The sequence below is a fragment of the Ranitomeya imitator genome, chromosome 5 (assembly GCF_032444005.1).
Source record: "Ranitomeya imitator isolate aRanImi1 chromosome 5, aRanImi1.pri, whole genome shotgun sequence".
Taxonomy (NCBI): domain Eukaryota; kingdom Metazoa; phylum Chordata; class Amphibia; order Anura; family Dendrobatidae; genus Ranitomeya; species Ranitomeya imitator.
In genome coordinates this window covers 607,632,645-607,651,097 of record NC_091286.1, presented here as the reverse complement: position 1 = coordinate 607,651,097, position 18,453 = coordinate 607,632,645, and the positions used below count along the sequence as shown (strand labels likewise).

Sequence of the window (18,453 nt, the reverse complement as noted above, 5' to 3'; positions counted from 1 at the left end):
ACTGTGCGATACATAATGTTATGTGATCTAAGCATAATGGTCACAACAAGATGTCAATAACATTGTTATAGGAACTCTGACTAGCGGTGGATACCGCGTCTCTGACTGCCACGCCGGCACACCACCCACCTGGGCATTACCGGTTACCCGGTCTTTGTACATTTCGCTTCCCTGCAGATTCACTCTGCTACAGTGCTGATGTGGGACACTTTTACATGCGATCATTCACGCATATCTCTAACCCTGCACATTGTTACTGAAGAAGGCCGTCTATTGTGGCCGAAACGTTTAATTTGATGACTACATTAAATCATAAAATTCCGCAAAGTTGAGTGCCTAAGTTTATTTTCTCTTAGTAACATTGTTATAGTCTTCCCACTACCAAACAGTGGGAAGGGTAAGATAGGGTAGGGTAAGTCCAGAGTTTAGCCAGAGGAGAGAAGGGCTATGCAGCAGGATCAGAAAGGACTTCCTGGTACTGTAGTTAGTCAGAAAGAGCCCAGACGGTGCAGAGCAAAGACCTCAGGTCTCGTGAGAGCAGTGCTGGATGCAGTGTGTGTCCCTGTGGGAAGAGAAGAACTACAGGAACAGATAGTAAGAACCTGTAGGAGAAGAGATAGCAAAGAAGAGTACCGAGTAGCAGTCTGGAATCGGGACAAAGAGTGAGAGAAAAAATATCGGGGCCTGGGGCAGGAAGCCTAGCAGGACCGTACAGAGTCTCCATTAGAGAGATAACGGAAAGCAAAAGTAAAAGGAAGCAAAATGAAAAGAATAAGTATGTCATTGTAGCTACTAAGTGTCTACAATATGGAATGTCAAGTGTTGTCATATTGGGACACATCCTCTCCTACGGAGAAATCACAGGAAGTGTTTCTATAGGAAGGAGTTTATGACTCTTGTGGAGTGGAAACTGAGAGTAGCTGTAAGGGGCCATAGCATAACACCTCGACCCATGTGGCATCTACAGAGGCAAAGAGGCCGTAGTGATAAACCTCAACCCGTGTGGATTCTACAAAGGAAAAGAGGCCATAGCGTTATACCTAGACCCATGCGGTCCCCACAGATGAAAAGGGGCCATAACGTTACACCTAGACCCATGAGGTCCCCACAAAGGAAAACGGAAGCTCCCAAGATAGTGTGCTGGGCTGTGCAAAGAGTGAAAGAAGTAAACGGAGAAGATAGAATGTTTTCAGGGAAGAAGATGTGTGTTCATGTTGCTTGTGGTTAAAGAATCGTCTGTGAAGATAAATGCCTCCTATCTTCAGTAGAAAGAAGTTTAAATTTAATTGGTGGTCTCCTTTTATGAACTGGTTAACATCTGGTCTTGGCAAACCAGTGTCAATAGCTACATGTGGCCTGCACGGACGTACTACCCCTACAACACAAGTCCACACACTCAGCCAGGACCCCCATTTTCTTGTAAAGTGCTGGGGCACAGGAGATGAGTGCCTCACCCAAGGCTGCCATCCCACCCCATGTTACAATTGCTTACTATGGGCAATAGTTTTTCTTTTAGACATTTTTCTAAATTTGCGTGTTATGATTGATTGGAGTTTAATTCATCTTAATGATTTCAACACAAAAAAACATGGAAAAAACTTGTGAACATATCGTACCCAATGCATAACCTTTCAACTGAAAACACAACTGTGTAACAAATAAATTATCGTAAAACACTTACACAATTGTGTGAATTATGAACTTTATCCAATTAGGTGACACCTTTTATGTTATTCCATAATCCAGGTAATACTAAAAGTGATAGACTTCTTAAATGTACTGTTTAGTGGCAACAAGTAAAAAGTGAAGGGAATGAGATGCTATATAAAAAGTCTAGAAAAATATAGAAAATATTAATGAAATTCACCTAACAGTATAATAGTTACAGTTGTGCTCAAAAGTTTACATACCCCAGCAGAATATTTGCTTTCTTGGCCTTTTTTCAGAGAATATTAATGATAACACCAAAACTTTTTCTTCACTCATGGTTAGTGGATGGGTGAAGCCATTTTGTGCAAACTACTGTGATTTTTCTTTTTAAATCATAATGACAACCCAAAACATCCAAATGACCCTGATCAAAACTTCACATACCCCATTTCTTACTACCGTGTATTGCCCCCTCTAACATCAATGACAGCTTGAAGTCTTTTGTGGTAGTTGTGGATGAGGTTCTTTATATTCTCAGATGATAAAGCTGCCAACTCTTCTAGGCAAAAAGCCTCCAGAACCTGTAAATTCCTGGGCTGTCTAGCATGAACTGGGGCCAGGAATTACCAAAGAGGTAGAGATTATGGCTAGTCTTAATAAGGGGGGCGCCAAAATTATTACTCAAGTCCCAGACTGACTGGAGTAAGATTTCTAGCATAGGGAATGCCCCAGCTCATTATGAATTAGAATGACATGAAAACGGCAAAAGTCACAAAATTTTTGAGTGAAATATTTTAACCTGCAACTTTGAAATATGAGTTATTATGCCATAGATTCTATCAAAGAAGAAGAAAACATGAAAGGATAAAGTAATGTATATAGGAAATGTATGAAAGAATACATGTGCCAATATATGTCCTTCATTGAAGTTGCAGATACATTTTGTCTGTACTTTAATTTTAATATGATCTCATCGATCTCATAATTGTGTCTTTTGCCTTGATGTGTTTTATGATTGAAAAGCTTAGCTTGTAGAAGTTACAGCTCAACATAACGTAACGCAGAGTATTATTTTATTTTAGAGTACTGTCGGGTAACACTTAAGCTTTGTAAATGTACAGCACTTATGTAGAGCTGACCTTGTTGCAACCACCTCTATTACCGGGGTTGAAATGATATAGAGCCTTGAATAAGTAATAGAGGTTACACACGGTAACTGTACATTGGATGCGTCTGCTGTTGCACCATCGCATAAGTATTTTGAATGCATCTCCTCTGCATATTGATGAACGCATAATTCCTTACTCCATTGAAAAAAAATGAAAATTAATCTATGACCACAATAGCCCTCAACCAATGTATTACTTAAGATAGTTCCATGCCATCTGTTGTCACGGGAAAGACTGTGACCGGACATGTTGAATTTTTTCATGCTCATCCTTTTGTTCTCTGAGTCAGTAAAACGCTGACACACATATTTGTTTTTTTTTTCACACATATTTGGTAGTAGCTTACCCATTCTTCCTTTTGTAATAAATATGAAACCTTGTAAATTAGACTGTGGGCAGGATACACAGCACTCCACTTCTTCACAGTTGTTGGGTGCACAGCAAGGATATTACTTAAAATTGATGTCCACTACTAGCGCAACCCCTTCTTGATCTAAATGTTTGGTGCTGATAAAATAAAAAAGCTTATACTACCCTTCCGTGCTGGCACCATACCAGCAGTGTCGTTACTAGCGTTCCTGTGGCTCTTGTTCGGTTGTTAGGACACATGAGCCCGGCACCCAATCAATGTTGGCTTCACTGTTTCCGCCTTCTGTAAAATCGAACATCATGAGGAAGCGAGAGCAGATGCAGCCGTGACGTCCTCTTGATGTTCAATTTGTCGGGCGGGGACGTCATAACATCCACATGAGAAATTTGGGGAGATTGAGTACCAACACTGCTGGAATGCCGTTGGCATGAGAAGCAAGTATATGCTTTTTTATTTTATCAAAGCCTACCGTGGGGTTATGAGAAGGTGGTTTTCCAAGTAGTGGACAATTTCTTTAATGTAAGTAGATGAAAAAGACCCCGGAACTCCAAACTTATGTATTTGCAAAAGAATGCTCTTTAGTGTGCAGGCAATCCAAACTTGCATGTGACGTTTCGGTCCTTGATCCCTTCATCGGACAGACGAATTGCCCCATGGAGATAATATCAGCAATAAATCAGAAGGAAAATGAAGTTACTAGAGTATGGTGACAAGCTTTTCATATAGTGCTGTGCTTCCGATACCTTGCTGGGGTCTTCCATGGGTCAACGTCTGATGAAGGTCTCATGGTCGATCAGACAGTGCCTAGTAATAGAAGAGTCAAAGTGCCTGTAAAGCTTAGATTACTTTTAGGCAAGGGCTTACATATAGCAAGTATAACACTTTCAGGCACATCTGAGCCCTGCAGCCAAGAGTGTTAGTTGGGGAGGATTGTTGGAGTTGTTGGCAAGTATAACACTTTCAGGCACATCTGAGCCCTGGAGCCAAGAGTGTTAGTTGGGGAGGATTGTTGGAGTTGTTGTACTGGAGTCGACAAGGTTTAATTATGTCATTGCTTTTAGGCAAATGTCCATTCAGTCAACAGCACTCTCTCCAAACTCCCCGACAACCAACCCTCTGTGTTTTTTCAGTGGGGAGAGAGAAGAAGACAGTGGCCTTTCTCATGCAGGAACAAAAGGATTGAGATTTTTAATTTAAACTGCTGGTTCTTTCTCTTCTCCAATACTGGAGAGGGAGTATAGGCAGGTTCCTACACAGATTAAATGGCCAATCTTGCCAAGATCAATAAGTTAAGGCAACTTTGATCCAGTGTGTGTTTATACATACATACAAGCTTATGTTATTGATAACTGATAGGAAGGGGGTCTGACACCCGGCAGTCTCATCTATCAGTTTATCTTTCTTCAGTGCTGACAGGTTGTTGAGGTCAACTTCATTGAGTGTCGCACTCCCATCAACTTCCTACTGTGTTGTATCCGGGAGATAGGTCATCAATACTATAGGCCTGGGAAAACCCCTTAAGGAGAAATAGTTTGGTCCAACAATTTTCCCAAGCATATGGCCGAATAGCCGTATTCGTGGGTTAATTACACCCTGTAGCACAAGTAGGACTATTGAACGTTAGAGCCTTAATTCTTTAGGAACTGACTATTATCCCAGGTCTTTTTATTTCCCCCCTCTGATTTTTATGTCAATAATATATTTCATTCTATCAATAATGATCCATCACATAGATAGTTAATGAGTTCAGAGAAACGAGTAAATGGAACAACCCATAAGGGTGTATGAGTTGCTATTAGAGGACTTGATTTCTAGCAATATAAGCATTGCTTCTAAGGCAAAATACCTCTGCTGTGTCTTAAAGAGCTCCATATGGTGACACAGCGTAGAGATTCAGGAATGCCAGCACAGCCTCCATTCACACAGAAAAACAGAAGAATGAACTAAATAAAACCTACACATATAAACAATACCATTAATGCGAGCTCTATGGCTATCTACTACAATGGCAGTGTCAGTCAAAGTCTGAAGGCAACAGTGCGTTCTTGTGATGGGAATAGCCTCTTTAATTACATGGTGGCATTACAGCATAAGACATTTATTTTGGAGAGATCTATTGAATAATTGAAGATGTCGTAATTGACATTTAGGTGAATGAACTGCTAATTTAACATAACATAACATAAAAAAATAAAGATCAAAGATCAACATAAGAAAAGACACATGTTCAGTGTGATCATCACTAGGTTATTAAATAGCAATATGTTTTGTGAGTCAGTATTGTATTGTTATTGTATTAACGTCTCCAATTCCAAGTTGTCAATTCTTAAAGTTAAGATATACCAGGGTTAACCACTGAGCCACCACACATTGCTAACCACTGAGCCACCATACAGTGCTAACCACTGAGCCATCATACAGTGCTAACCACTGAGCATCCATACAGTGCTAACCACTGAGCCACCATACAGTGCTAACCACTGAGCCACCACACATTGCTAACCACTGAGCCACCATACAGTGCTAACCACTGAGCCATCATACAGTGCTAACCACTGAGCCACCATACAGTGCTAACCACTGAGCCACCATACAGTGCTAACCACTGAGCCACCATACAGTGCTAACCACTGAGCCACCATACAGTGCTAACCACTGAGCCATCATACAGTGCTAACCACTGAGCCACCATACAGTGCTAACCACTGAGCCACCATACAGTGCTAACCACTGAGCCACCATACAGTGCTAACCACTGAGCCACCATACAGTGCTAACCACTGAGCCATCATACAGTGCTAACCACTGAGCCACCATACAGTGCTAACCACTGAGCCACCATACAGTGCTAACCACTGAGCCATCATGCTGACCAATATTCAGTTAAAATTTGTCTCATTTTGGATCCAGCATTTCAGAGAAAAATAGTTTACCCCGGTGCTCGATATTATCTTCCATGCGTGTACATCGGGAAATACATGTCAATTAACTAAGTTGGTGCAGGGAATAGCTGAATAGCTGGCTGGAATATCTCAGAGAAAAATTAACCTGCAATCTTATTACCCGTGCATTTTATGGCCTATGATTATGGCAGCATGAATCGACAGACAAGTTCCCATTAAGTTCAGTGGGAGGTATATAAATCTGTATGCAGAGTTCCCCCTAATGGAGGCTGAACATGAACACACAATCATTGAACTCTTTGGCTAAATGAATAAAAGCAGGGAATTTTAACCTGTATAAAGAAACATTATAAAACTATAAAATCTGCACAAAAGATTATATATATATATTTAAAGATAGGGATAACTTTAAATAGTAACATTGATTGCCTGCAATCACACTATAAACTTCCTGGATATACAAGTGCTTCACAAAAAAATTAGAATATCATCAAAAAGTTAATTTATTTCAGCTCTTCAATACAAAAAGAGAAACTCATATATTATATAGAGTCATTAGAGTGATCTATTTCACTTGTTTATTTCTGTTAATGTTGATGATTATGGCTTACAGTCAATGAAAATCCAAAAGTCATTATCTCAGTAAATTAGAATATTTTATAACACCAGCTTGAAAAATGATTTTAAAATCTGAAATGTTGGCCTACTGAAATGTATGTTCAGTAAATGCACTCAATACTTGGTTGGGGCTCCTTTGGCATCAATTACTGCATCAATGCGGCATGGCATGGAGGCGATCGACCTGTGGCACTGCTGAGGTGTTATGGAAGCCCAGGTTGCTTTGATAGCAGTCTTCAGATCATCTACATTGTTGGGTCTGGTGTCTCTCATCTTCCTCTTGACAACACTCCATAGATTCTCTATGGGGTTAAGGTCAGGTGAGTTTGCTGGCCAATCAAGCACAGTGATACTGTTGTTTTTAAACCAGGTATTGGTACTTTTGGCAGTGTGGACAGGTGTCAAGTCTTGCTGGAGAATGAAATTTCCATCTCTAAAAAGTTTGTTGGCAGAGGGAAGCATGAAGTGCGTGTTACGGAACTGCAACACAGAACTAGAATAGAAGGGGGGAAAACTGACCCTGCACTGAGACTAGGCTGATAACCTACGATGGATTGGGTGACCCATTCTTTGCGAATAGACCCACCGAAGATCCTAGGTTAGCTCCAGCGAAGACCTATAGACAGGGAGAAGGAGGTCCCTGAAAGATCTAAGGACTGGGTAAAAAAAACATATCACCTCCTAATAGAAAACACAGAGACGGTTGCAGAAACCAACTGAAAACAGAAACTAAGGATAGCAGAACCAGTGGTCCCAGAACTGCACAATATCAAACACAGAAAGCTATCAAGGCACCTAACCAGAACTCTAGTGGATTTATACTGTTGTCCAGCAAGGAATGGGAGGCAGGTGCTGGGTAATAAAGGGTGATACAATCACCTGACCTAAGACAACTCAGTACCAGGGGAAAAAGACCAGCAGCCAGAACACCACAACAAGATGGCGGATGGTAAAAAATAAAACAGATTCTAATAGTGCGCTGACTTTGGTTTTGATAAAACACAGTAGACCTACACCAGCAGATGACATGACTCCCGAAACCATCATTGATTGTGGAAACTTCACACCAGACCTCAAGCAGCTTGGATTGTGGCCTCTCCACTCTTCCTCCAGATTCTGGGACCTTGATTTCCAAATGAAATGCAAAATTTACTTTCATCTGAAAATAACACCTTGGATCACTGAGCAACAGTCCAGTTCTTTTTCTCCTTGGCCCAGGTAAGACGCTTCTGGCATTGTCTATTGGTCATGACATGAGTGGCTTGACACAAGGAATAAGACACTTGTAGCCCATGTCGTGGATATGTCTGTGTGTGGTGGCTCTTGAAGCAATGACTCCAGCAGTAGTCCACTCCTTGTGAATCTCCCCCAAATTTGTGAATGTCCTTTTCTTAATCCTTTCAAGGCTGTGGTTATCCCGGTTGCTTGTGCACCTTTTTCTACCACACTTTTTCCTTCCACTCAACTTTCCATTAATATGCTTGGATACAGCACTCTGTGAACAGCCAGCTTCTTTAGCAATTACCTTTTATGGCTTACCCACCTTGTGGAGTGTGTCAATGACTGCGTGCTGTACATCTGTCAAGTCAGCAGTCTTCCCCATGATTGTGGAGTCTACTGAAACAGAGTAAGGGACCTTTTTCAACACTTAGGAAGCCTTTGCAGGTGTTTTTTGTTAATTATTCTAATTTACTGAGATCATGACTTTTGGGTTTTCATTGGCTATAAGCCATAATTATCAACATTAACAGAAATAAACACTTGAAATAGATCACTCTGTTTGCAATGACTCTAAATAATATATGAGTTTCACTTTTTGTATTGAAGTACTGAAATAAATTAACCGTGTCTATGCTACGAAACACGCGCTACATAAGCCTCACCTAAAACCTCTATATTGCCACTCAAAGCCACTAATTTATGCAGTTCACAACTATTGTGTTTGACACAATACTAAACACACTCATCTACCAGTACTTAACTGATGAAGGTCATGAATTAGAACCAAAACGTTTTCTATACTACAATAAACCTTTCACTGCATTAGGTTGAGTGCCGAGTTCTTTCTATTAGTATTGCATGGTGTGGGAACCTACCTGGGCACCATCAATAGTAGCGCACACGTTATACCTCTCAGACCCCAGATCTTAGACATCACTTTTTAACCCCTGTACATTGATCTGCACTTACACAGGGGCCCCTGTTCTCTATGGCTTGAGGCTAATACTGCCTAGATTCCTGGTTCTTATATCTCCCCCCGACACTAGTGCTGCCTGCAGAATGAATACCGCATCACCTGGTGACAGTAGAATACATCGCAGGAGCAGATCCTGGAGAATAATGAATGATTGAACTGTAATATGTGGGTCGGTACATTTATAAACCTATTTGTCTAAATTACAAATGTATATAGATTAAAAGTTTGTTTTGTGTCACACTATTATAAGAAAAAGCAAAAAACACAGCAAAATATATAATAAATGAAAAAAAGAAGAAAAAAAGCAGCAGTTCCAACACAAGTCAGAAAACTTATATACTTACAAGACACAGCAGGAACCCTTAATAAAGACAAGGCAACACAGGTTCAAAATGCAGATGAAACAACCACTCACACACCCTTCATTCTTTTGATCTCAGGGCATCTCTTCCTCTTCCAAGCTGCTCTATCAATAGGGCATCATTACCTATGTCATGCTGATTGACTGCCAACTCACCGCAGTTAGGCAGCGGAGTGCCTGCTGTCAATCGACATGGCATCAGCAATGATGACGCCCTCTTGACAGTAGAGTGAAGAGAACACTGTGCTTTGTCAATGTAACATTAACAGAACTAGGAGAAACAACAGCACAAGTGGTCTATGACCGTTGTAAACCAGGACATATCATCGAATGGCAAAACAGGCAGGTAGTTAGAAAATACCTGCCTGTACGTTCTAAGCCCATTAGGAAAAAAGTCCTGGATAACCCTTTCTTAATTAAGTGTTAAGTAAAAAAAAAATGTTCCCAATGGTGTACAAAACTTCCTTTACATTCCTGGTTAACTTAGGTTCCTTCCTCTATCTAACTGCCTAGATGATATTGTCAATATTGACTGTAACATCTAAGGGGTAAACCAGCTAGGATGGGAATGATCACTGATCCTGGATGCTATAAGGTGAGTTAATTGTAATATACAGTAAGGGGAACAATTTGAAAAAAAATTTCTGTTGAGTTAGGTTTTTGAGCTGATTTATACTAAAATTGGCATGCTGATTCCAAAAATGTAGTCAGTTTTTTTCTAGCATGTCAAGTTTTTCCTCCACAACTTACCTGTCAGAGAAGCACAATTGCACTGATATCTGTAATAAGACTTGTTATCTGATTACAATTCGACTCATATAGAGCTACGTGGCAACTTGTAAGAGTAGTCACAACTTTGTCATGCCTATTTCTTATATATTTCATTTTTTGTTCATATTTGTACTATTTAAAAAAACACACTTTTTAGGTACAGTAGTTTACATAGTTTTGAGAAGACAAAAATCCTATAGTTCAAAAACTTGACGTGATAGAGAAAAACTGAGATCATTTCTGGATTCAGCATCCAAAAATTAATTAAGAACAGTTGTCTGACCTAACTCTTAAAAAATTGTGTTCCCCAGTGATCTGCTCTTGGCATAGACTCAGCTCCAACCAAGTGCTAAATATATAAGGTATGGCAAATGCTCCCGATGTACGCAGGTAAAGTGTACATCTGCATAGCTCCCTCTAGCGGTGGCTTAACTATATCTAAAGAAGGGATTTGGTGCTCTGTATTAAGTAATAAAATCAGATCTCAAATCCCTATTAAAAAATTATTGTAAAAAGAATCAACACAGAATTTTTGAAACTTAAAAATGATATGGCGATAAAAGATGCAAGTAACTATTTTATCAATGTCAAAAAGAAATTCACAATACAAACATTTATTTTATTGACTATCATATATTTTCATTTTTGGCAGGGCAAAAGATTATTTGTATATTTCGGGTAGGAATATTAAGGAGAGCAAGAAAACTCTAATGTTAAGACGCTCTTGCGGTTCTTTTCAATAGGAAAAGACATAGCAATCAAGAGAATCTTATTTTTCTCTTTTACATTTTATGCCTGAATGATGCATGAAAGAATCAAATCTTTTACATAAGTCTAGGTTTCTGTGTGGGCACATTATCACGACTCAATGCACGAAATCTCCAGGAAGCACATAATCCAGTAAAAAAATAAAAAATAAAATAAAAATAATAAAGAATTGAAGAAAATAGTGAAAAGCTAATTTCACAATATTCATCCATTCCTTTCAGAATCCTGACATTGATGTGGATGAAAATGGAACACTGGACCTTAGCATGAACAAACAGAGACAACGAGATGGTTGCTGCTCCATTCTAACTCCACTGGAACCAATGTCACCACAGCGGCAGGCAGTGATGAATAGCCAGTGTTTCCAAATGCATGAAAGTGATTGCTGGGACTTACCAGTAGACTACACTAAAATGAAACCCAGGCGGATAGATGAAGATGATTCCACAGAGATTAATGTAGGTTTTACCCATTCTTAAGTGCAAACTAATCACTCTAGCTGTATACCAATATATCTGAGTGGAGTCATTCCATACATACAGTTGTGCTCAAAAGTTTAAATACCCCAGCAGAATTTTTGCTTTCTTGGCCTTTTTTCAGAGAATATGAATGATAACACCAAAACTTTTTCTCCACTGATGGTTAGTGGTTGGGTGAAGCCATTTATAGTCAAACTATTGTGTTTTCTCTTTTTAAATCACAATGACAACACAAAACATCCAAATGACCCTGATCAAAAGTTCACATACCCCTTTTCTTAATACCATGTATTGCCCCCTCTAACATCAATGACAGCTTGAAGTCTTTTCTGGTAGTTGTGGATGAGGTTCTTTATTTTCTCAGATGATAAAAAGTCTCCAGTTCCTGTAAATTCCTGGACTGTCTAGCATGAACTGCGTGCTTGTGATCTCCCCAGAGTGGCTCAATGATATTGAGGTCAGAAGACTGAGATGGCCACTCAAAAACTTTCACTTTGTTCTACTGTAGCCAATGACAGGTCGACTTGACCTTGTGTTTTGGATTATTGTCATGTTGGAACATCCAAGTACGTCCCATGCGCAGCTTCCAGGCTGATGAGTGCAAATTTGCCTCCAGTATTTGCCAATAACATGCTGCATTCATCTGTCCTTCAACTTTGACCAAGGTACCTGTGCCTTTGTAGCTCACACATCCCCAAAGAATCAGTGATCCACCTCCTTACTTTACAGTAGGAATGGAGTTCCTTTCATCATAGGCCTTGTTGACCTCTCTCCAAATGTAACGTTTAGGCTATGTGCACACGTTCAGGATTTCTTGCAGAAATTTTCTGAGCAAAACCGGACATTTTCTGCAAGAAATCTGCATGCGTTTTTCTCGCATTTTTACCGCATTTTTACCGCATTTTTGGTGCGTTTTTTTGCGGATTTTTCCGGAGGTTCCCAATGCAATAATGTAATGGGAAATCTGAAAAAAATCTGCAAAATTAATGAACATGCTGCATTTTTTACCGTGATGTGTTTTTTTCGCGGACAAAAAATGCATCATGTGCACAAAAATTGCGGAATGTATTCGAAATGATGGGATGCATAATGTATGTGTTTTTTCATGTTTTTAGAGCGTTTTTATAGCGAAAAAATGCAAAAAAAAACACAAAAAATCTGCAACGTGTGCACACAGCCTTGGTTGTGGCCAAAAAGTTCAATTTTGGTCTCATCACTCCAAATTACCTTGTTCCAGAATTTTTGAGGATTGTCTCTGTGCTTTTTTGTGTATTGTAGGTGAGATACTTTGTGGCATTTGCGCAGTAAAGGCTTTCTTCTGGTGACTCGACCATACAGCCTATTTTTATTCAAGTGCCTCCTTATTATGTATCTTGAAACAGTCACACCGCTAGTTTTCAGAGAGTCCAGTATTTCAGCTGATGTTATTTGTGGATTTTTCTTTGCATCCCAAACAATTTTCCTGGCAGTTGTGGATGACATTTTTATTGGTCTACCCGACCGTGGTTCTGTTTTTACAGAGCCCCTGATTTTCCATTTGTTAATCACAGTTTGAACGCTGCTGACTGGAATTATCAATTCCTTGCATATCTTTTTGTATCCCTTTCCTGTTTTATACAGTTCAACTACCTTTTCCCGTAGATCCATTGACAATTTTTTTGCTTTCCCCATGACTCACAATCCAGAAATGTCAGTGTCTGGATGAAAGATGCAAGAGTCTGTCTGGATCCCAGAAACTCACTCAGCTTTTATGCACACACACTGATTACAAGCAAACAGGTCACAGGTGAGGATGTTACATTTAGTAGCCATTCAAACACATTTGTGTCAACGTCTGTGCATGCTATCAGGCCAAAATCACCAGGGTATGTGAACTTTTGATCGGGGTCATTTGGATAGTTTGGGTTGTCATTAGGATTTAAAAAGAGAAAACACAGTAGTTTGACAATAAATGGCTTCACTCAACCACTAACCATGAGTGGGGAAAAAGTTTTGGTGTCATCATTCATATTCTCTGAAAAAAGGCCAAGAAAGCAAAAATTCTGCCGGGGTATGTAAACTTTTGAGCACAACTGTACATGGCGGCAGCTTCTGACATGATTGAGGAAGCAGCAGAGCAATTTGCCGAGAATACTTAAGACATGGCCAAAATGGATAAGGAAAAAAGAACAGCAGCAAAAAGTCTCGTAATTTAGGTTAACATGAGTTTTTATAGCAACATTGACATGTAACTAAAAAAGTTTACTGACGGTCAAGTCAGACTGCACGTAGATAAGAATAATAATGGAGCTTAATAAAGCTAACTATTACTATAACTATTACTATAACTATTACTAATACGATAACTATTTATTATATAAAAATAAAGATTATTATTATTATTTATTATTAACTATATTACGAATACATGCATTACAGGGGTGATACATGTTATTTAATTTTTTTATGTAACACAGATGTAGCAAATATTGACAATCTAACAATAATAAAAGGATTGGGTAGTTGGATTTCAGCATGCCCAATCCTTTTGTTCTCAACGGGAGAACAGCCACCACAAGAGGTGACCTTCAGCGTCATGAAGATATTGTGCTTCCTTATGATATTGGAGAACTATACTTTGGTCAGCTCCCATCCACTTGAATGGGATCTGCTCTGCAGCATCCAGGAAGGAATAGTCACTACAAAGGGTTCGGAGTTCGGCTCTGTTCAGAACACAGATGATCGTGGGGTGTTGGACCCTCTCCTTGCTGCAATTGATGAGCTATCCAAGCAGACAAAAGACCCCCCATACACATTGGATGAAAGTCACCTGATAATTACAGTTGGATCTCCAGACCTGATGTGTCTGGAGGCCTACTGACTTAGCTCCTGACCCTATTGTTTTCAGGGGAGATTAGCCACTTACGGGGGTTTCGGGTGATGTCTTTCTGCCCATTGATAACACATGAACACTCATCTGAGCCAAGTATTTATGGGTCTGGGGAAGTCAAAAGAGATGATATCCCATGTGTATGGCAAGCTATAAACCCTCTCCCCATTTAGAACACATGCATGCTCAAGTGAGCGTCCATACCTATGAGGAGGTCAACAAAAATAACTGTTGGCCAAAAGAGTTGAGATAAAAATCTTAGTGGAACTTTTTCAAGCACTATAGGTATTCGTGTGGGCCAATAATAACCAAGAAATATGATTAGATGGATAGGATAGTGTGAGAATAAGAACCAGAAAGGAGAAAGTGAAGAAACATAAGTACAAAGTTCATGGGGATTATCCCTAATTGATAGGATTTGGCAGGGGTCCCCAACCTTTGGCTCGCAGGCCCATGATCTGTGACCTTTGGCTGTCTGCCATCTTGTTGTATCAGCATAAGATCTAGCAAACATATATGGAGGTCTCCTGATTGTAGCGCTTGTGAGTTGCCCCCCATGGAAGGGCAGATATGAGTGTGCATACACTGAGGGGGATACATATGGTAAGCTGGGGATAGGGTGATACTGTTAGGGGGGTGCTAAAGCTGGATGTAAAAGTTTGGTGGGAATGCTCCATGCTTGAATGGGAGCAAAGTGGGAACCCCTGGATGTATAAGGGAGGGCGGCATAAGGTGCTTGCTGTGGGGGAGCTGTGACTGTCATTATACTGGTAATTGGGGCTCTGGGCGATAATACAGTGGGGGAGTATGGGCACACTGGATGTGTTTCGCAACCATCACTTAGAACAGATTGTGGCTCTCAAGGTAAAAAAAAAGGATGGGGACGACTGAATAAGGAATCTGTCCACTAGGTCCCCACCGATCCCAGGCATAGGATTCTCTATGGGATTGCCGGAGATACTGTAGCTGAGCTTTGCACTTAGCAACTTCCATCAGTCCAATAGAGAATGAAAGGAGCCACATTGTCTAGATCAGTGTTCCCCAACTCCGGTCCTCAAGAGCCACCAACAGGTCATGCTTTCAGGATTTCCTTAGTATTGCACAGATGATGGAACTATCACCCGTGAAATACTAAGAAAATCCTGAAAACATGACCTGTTGGTGTCTCTTGAGGACCGGACTTGGGGAACACTGGTCTAGATCATGGGGGTCCTAGTGGGTGGACCCCGCTATCAATAAGTTATCCCCTTTCTTATCAATAGCTTCATACTAAGTCTATGATCACATTTGTTTGATAAGTTGCAGTTTTTCAGTGTAGACTTGTGGATAGAGAATCCATAGTGTATAACAGGAGCAGCAAAGTAAAACATGTGAACAATTGTGGAATCTAAAATGCAGCGAAGATTTTAAATCCACAATATCTCCATTTACATTGCAAATTGTCAACACGGATTTTAATTTATGCAATGAAAGCAATCGTAGCCATGGATCGGCATCGAGATCTGTCACATATGGACATCATCACAGGTTTTCAACTGATTTCAGCAGATGCAAAAGAATTAAACAGAATCTGTCTGCAGGTTTTTGCGACCTCATCTGAGAGAAGCGTCATGTAGGAAAAGACGCCCTAATTCCAGCGATGTATCACTTAGTTTACTGGGTGCAACAGCTGTGAAACAATCAGAGTTTTTTGATGTAGCAGAGCTCAGAACGCTAACCCTGGCCACACCAGACTCTCTGTGTACATTGTATATGGACAGTGAGCTCACATCAGCTCTAGTCCAGGCAGTGGTAATCTCCTGGTGGTAAAACATTCATTGTATGGAAGCAACAGCACACAGCCTAATAAGAGACACATCCCTAAAAGATGAGTCTCAACCCCTCCATCATGGCATCCTCAGATTAGAATAGGAAAAAACCTGTTGATATACAACAATTTTCAAACCTGCATACAACAAGATGGTCTCAATCAACTCGTCTGCTGAATGCCTGATTGGTGCTGTAGGTAAAGCAGCATGGCACCAGCAAAAATAGATTATCCTTCATTTCACCATGTAATGCTGAACATGGTCTCTGATCTGCAGGCAGGATGCTGTAGAGCAGAAGGAACTGATCACATTGATAAGACATTTATTAGCGAAAAATTTCTGTATAACTTACATTTTACTTATGGACGTCCCTAAAGTTTGTATGTCTATGAGTCCAGTGGGCGGTCCTAATCAGAGACTGACTGCATGGAGAGATACAGTAGCTGTCAGTCACTAGTAGGACCGCCCACTGGACTTCTATGCATTCAACACCAAGGACTTCAATAAATATAAGTTACACGTTATAGTGAATCTTTTCCAACAAACCTATATATCATTCTGCACAGTTCCTTTCTCTCTACAGTTTGCTGTCTACTGATCGGTCCTCATGTACAATGTGACAGGTTCACTTTATTCCACTCTTCTGACAAGGTAAAAAATATAATTATAAAAACTTGATTCCAGCTCACCCAGCTGGGGCTCAGACACTGGCCTCGCCCCGGCCTCACATCAAGGAAAATAGAAAAAATTGGAGTCAGGCTCAACAGGACAGGATTTTCCTTATCTTTTTATTTTTCATTATTATTTTTTTCAACGCATTTCGACTGCACTAAGCAGTCTTACTCGTGACTCATGAGTCTGTGTAAGACTGCTTAGTGCAGTCGAAACACGTCGCCTGGGTCATGTCGACCATGTAAATTTTTCTTTTGTATGCACCATATTTTCTTTTGAAAAAGAAAAAGAAAAGGAAAATCCAGTCCTGTTGAGACGGACTCCAATTTTTTCTATTAACCTTACAAATATAATGGTTGGTGAATCTCTAGGAAGGCCAGATGTAGAAGATATAACAGTAAGAAGTATATTGTTATAGTTTGTGGTCTAATGGTGGTTATGGCTGTGATGGTTGGTGACATAAAGGGTCAGACTGCTGTAAGCCTGACCAGGGCCGGCTCCAGGTTTTCGAGGGCCCCGGGCGAAAGAGTCTCAGTGGGCCCCCCCACTTTAACACATACCCCGATTTATGATGCCCAGATACGGCAGAGAAATGTATAGTACAATGCCAGATTTCACTTCTTACAAGTGACAGCTATTGTAGATTCTGCAGTGTATATATACAGGAGGAAAGGCTCTGTGCAGTGTATATATACAGGAGAGGTGCTTTTCTGTTTTGAGCTTTTCTATGAAACAAAGACTTTTCTACATAAACAACGTTATTTGGTTTTGCGGCCCCAACAGATCTGTGCTACAAAGTAACAGGCGGCTCGGGCATTAATGAGGGACCTGATGCTGAATCCTTTCCACAAACCCTAATGACCCAATTAGTGCCCCGCCATTAGAACCTCATTAAACGCCTCCCTGTCCCGAGCAGTCATGTACAGTATGGGGGGATCCTGCAGCCCACCCCCTGACTGCTCCATACCATACACTGCCCTCTGTCGCGCTCACTATTATCCTGTGCATTTCTCCGTCATCGTTACCCCATGTTACACTTGTCACCCCCCACTACAGAGTAGCAGGGCAGCCAATGTCACCCCCTCCCGGACCCTAATGGCAGCAGGAAATGTCTGCTCCTTTATTGGGTTGGAACCTGATTTAATCAAGGAATAATGTGGATTTGTTGCTGGTGGCTGCAGGGGAAGGGTTAAGTGATGCCATGTCCTTGGTGGGAGCAGTGGCAGCTGCTGGGACCTGGACAGACACAACCAATGTTGCTGTGACTGCACAGTGTGACCTGGAGGAGAGAAGCTGAGACTCCGGAGCAGAAATCACCCACATGCCAGCACTGGGCAGAGTCCCTCCAGTCACCAGCCTGGGGCCACGAGGCCCCAACATACAGCCCACAGCTCAGATTTATCCATGGCAGCAGCTCCCCTTCCTCCTGGCATCTGGTTAACCCCATTTATGCGGGTCGGATTGTTATCTTTAAGGTTCAGCAATAACCTTCATACAGATGGGAAGGGGTTAAGCTTCTTCCTACCCCACTGGTGCAGGTTTGGTGCAGCATGCATGTATTCTGGGTGAGCTGGGCAGCTTACAGGCTGCACCCCACCAGCTGCTCCTCCAGACATCACCCACATTTTTAGGCAGCGGAGACAGACAGCAGCAGACTGAGCCACAACTGCAACCACTGCTGGATACCTTTGCACTCACTCAGTCGCTAGTAGGACGGAGCTCCTCCGGAATCTGCCTGATAAACTTCAGCACTGTCTGCAGCTACCCAGGGGGGACGTGCTCTCTCCGCCCACAATGTCACACTGGCTGCCTTCTGTT

The 18,453-nt window shown here is 41.0% G+C and overlaps 1 protein-coding gene across 33 annotated transcripts in view; it reads left to right on the top strand.

Annotated features, from left to right (window-relative positions):
* MYT1L (myelin transcription factor 1 like) overlaps window positions 1-18,453 on the top strand; it is a 770,605-nt gene that overhangs the window by 693,108 nt on the left and 59,044 nt on the right. For 15 of the 33 annotated variants that reach the window (XM_069728011.1, XM_069728014.1, XM_069728005.1 and 12 more), the window contains one exon: window positions 11,029-11,265. The exons of the other annotated variants lie outside the window; for them this stretch is intronic. In XM_069728011.1, the coding sequence (XP_069584112.1) occupies window positions 11,029-11,265 (237 nt within the window). The remainder of the gene's footprint in view (window positions 1-11,028; window positions 11,266-18,453) is intronic. 33 annotated transcript variants of the gene reach the window in all.